The following is a 1,206-nucleotide window of genomic DNA, read 5'->3' as shown; positions in this document are numbered from 1 at the left end:
GCGAGGAAATGAAAAATAAGAAAAGTGAGAAGGGCCCAGGGAGTAGGATCAGACAAGACACAAGGAGGAAAACATTTCAAAACAAAGGTGGAAAACATAAATCCAAAACCATGACATAAAGTTCTTGAGGTTTGTTAGCCTACATTTTTTAAATGTTGTTTCTGACCTCAAAATGAAACGTGTTGTTCCGTTAACCCAGAGGTAACTAACTACCTTTACTGAAGTACTGTACTTCAGTACAATTCTGAGGTCCTTGTACTTTACTTGAGTATTTCCATGTTATAGTTTGGTCGTCTCCAGCAATCGTGGGAGCGCCGTTCCAGCAGCACTGCACCCCTGATTGTAGGCCAAAACATTGAAAAGCTCATTTTCAACCTATGGTGATGGCAGCCATTTTGGATTTAGGGCTCTAAAAAATGTTGCCCGCATTTTTGCGAGGGGCTTGGGTGCTACATTTTGCCTTGCTCAAGGGCACCACGGCAGGGCAGGAGGCAAACTGGGAACTCTCCAAGTAGCAGTCCACACTCCATATTTAGGTCTGGTCTTGGACTTGAACAGGCGACCCTACGGCTCACATGCTCTTCATGTTTCTGTCATGATATCATTGAGTGCCTCTTTAGAGCTTTGCTGGAACATCATCAACAAAGTGTTTGTGATAACTTCCCCATTGTTAAACTGGCCTGCTCTGACACTACAGTCAACAATACTTATGGACTTGTTTACATGTTTACTGTTATTGTTGCTCTCATAATTTTAATGTTTTACTCTTATATTAAGATCCTCAGAGTGTGTTTCTCTGGCTCCAAACAGACCAGACAGAAAGCTCTCAGCACCTGCACACCTCACCTTGTTTCCCTGCTTAACTTCTCCTTCGGGGGTTTCTTTGAAATAATACAGAGCAGGTTTGATATGAGCGGTGTTCACAGCATGTTGCGTATTTTTTTATCTCTGTACTTTTTCACCTTCCCACCGCTCTTCAACCCTTTAATATATGGACTGAATTTAACAAAAATCTGCATCATATGTAAGAGTCTTCTCTTTGGTAAAGTGTAAGGTGCTAATAAGATAAGATAAGTACTTTATTGATCCCAATTTGGGAAATGTTTGCGTTGAAGCAGCATGAAAAAGACATGGCATTGTACAATAAAATTAAAAGACTAGAAATAAACAAGAAAGTAGAAAATATACATGTTGATCGTTAAAGTC

At 40.3% G+C, this 1,206-nt stretch overlaps 1 protein-coding gene across 1 annotated transcript; it reads left to right on the top strand.

Moving 5' to 3' along the window:
* Positions 1–620: 620 nt before the first annotated feature.
* Positions 621–902, top strand: LOC104958125 (olfactory receptor 52K2-like; the record flags this gene model as incomplete). Its single annotated transcript, XM_010785834.1, has 2 exons — positions 621–732; positions 778–902. Coding segments are annotated over 2 exons (237 nt in total), but the record flags the coding sequence as incomplete, so codon positions are not given.
* Positions 903–1,206: the final 304 nt, after the last annotated feature.

Source organism: Notothenia coriiceps, unplaced genomic scaffold (genome assembly GCF_000735185.1).
Source record: "Notothenia coriiceps isolate Sejong01 unplaced genomic scaffold, NC01 NC01_scaffold00028390, whole genome shotgun sequence".
Taxonomy (NCBI): Eukaryota; Metazoa; Chordata; class Actinopteri; order Perciformes; family Nototheniidae; genus Notothenia; species Notothenia coriiceps.
This window is presented reverse-complemented; position numbering and strand designations above follow the sequence as displayed.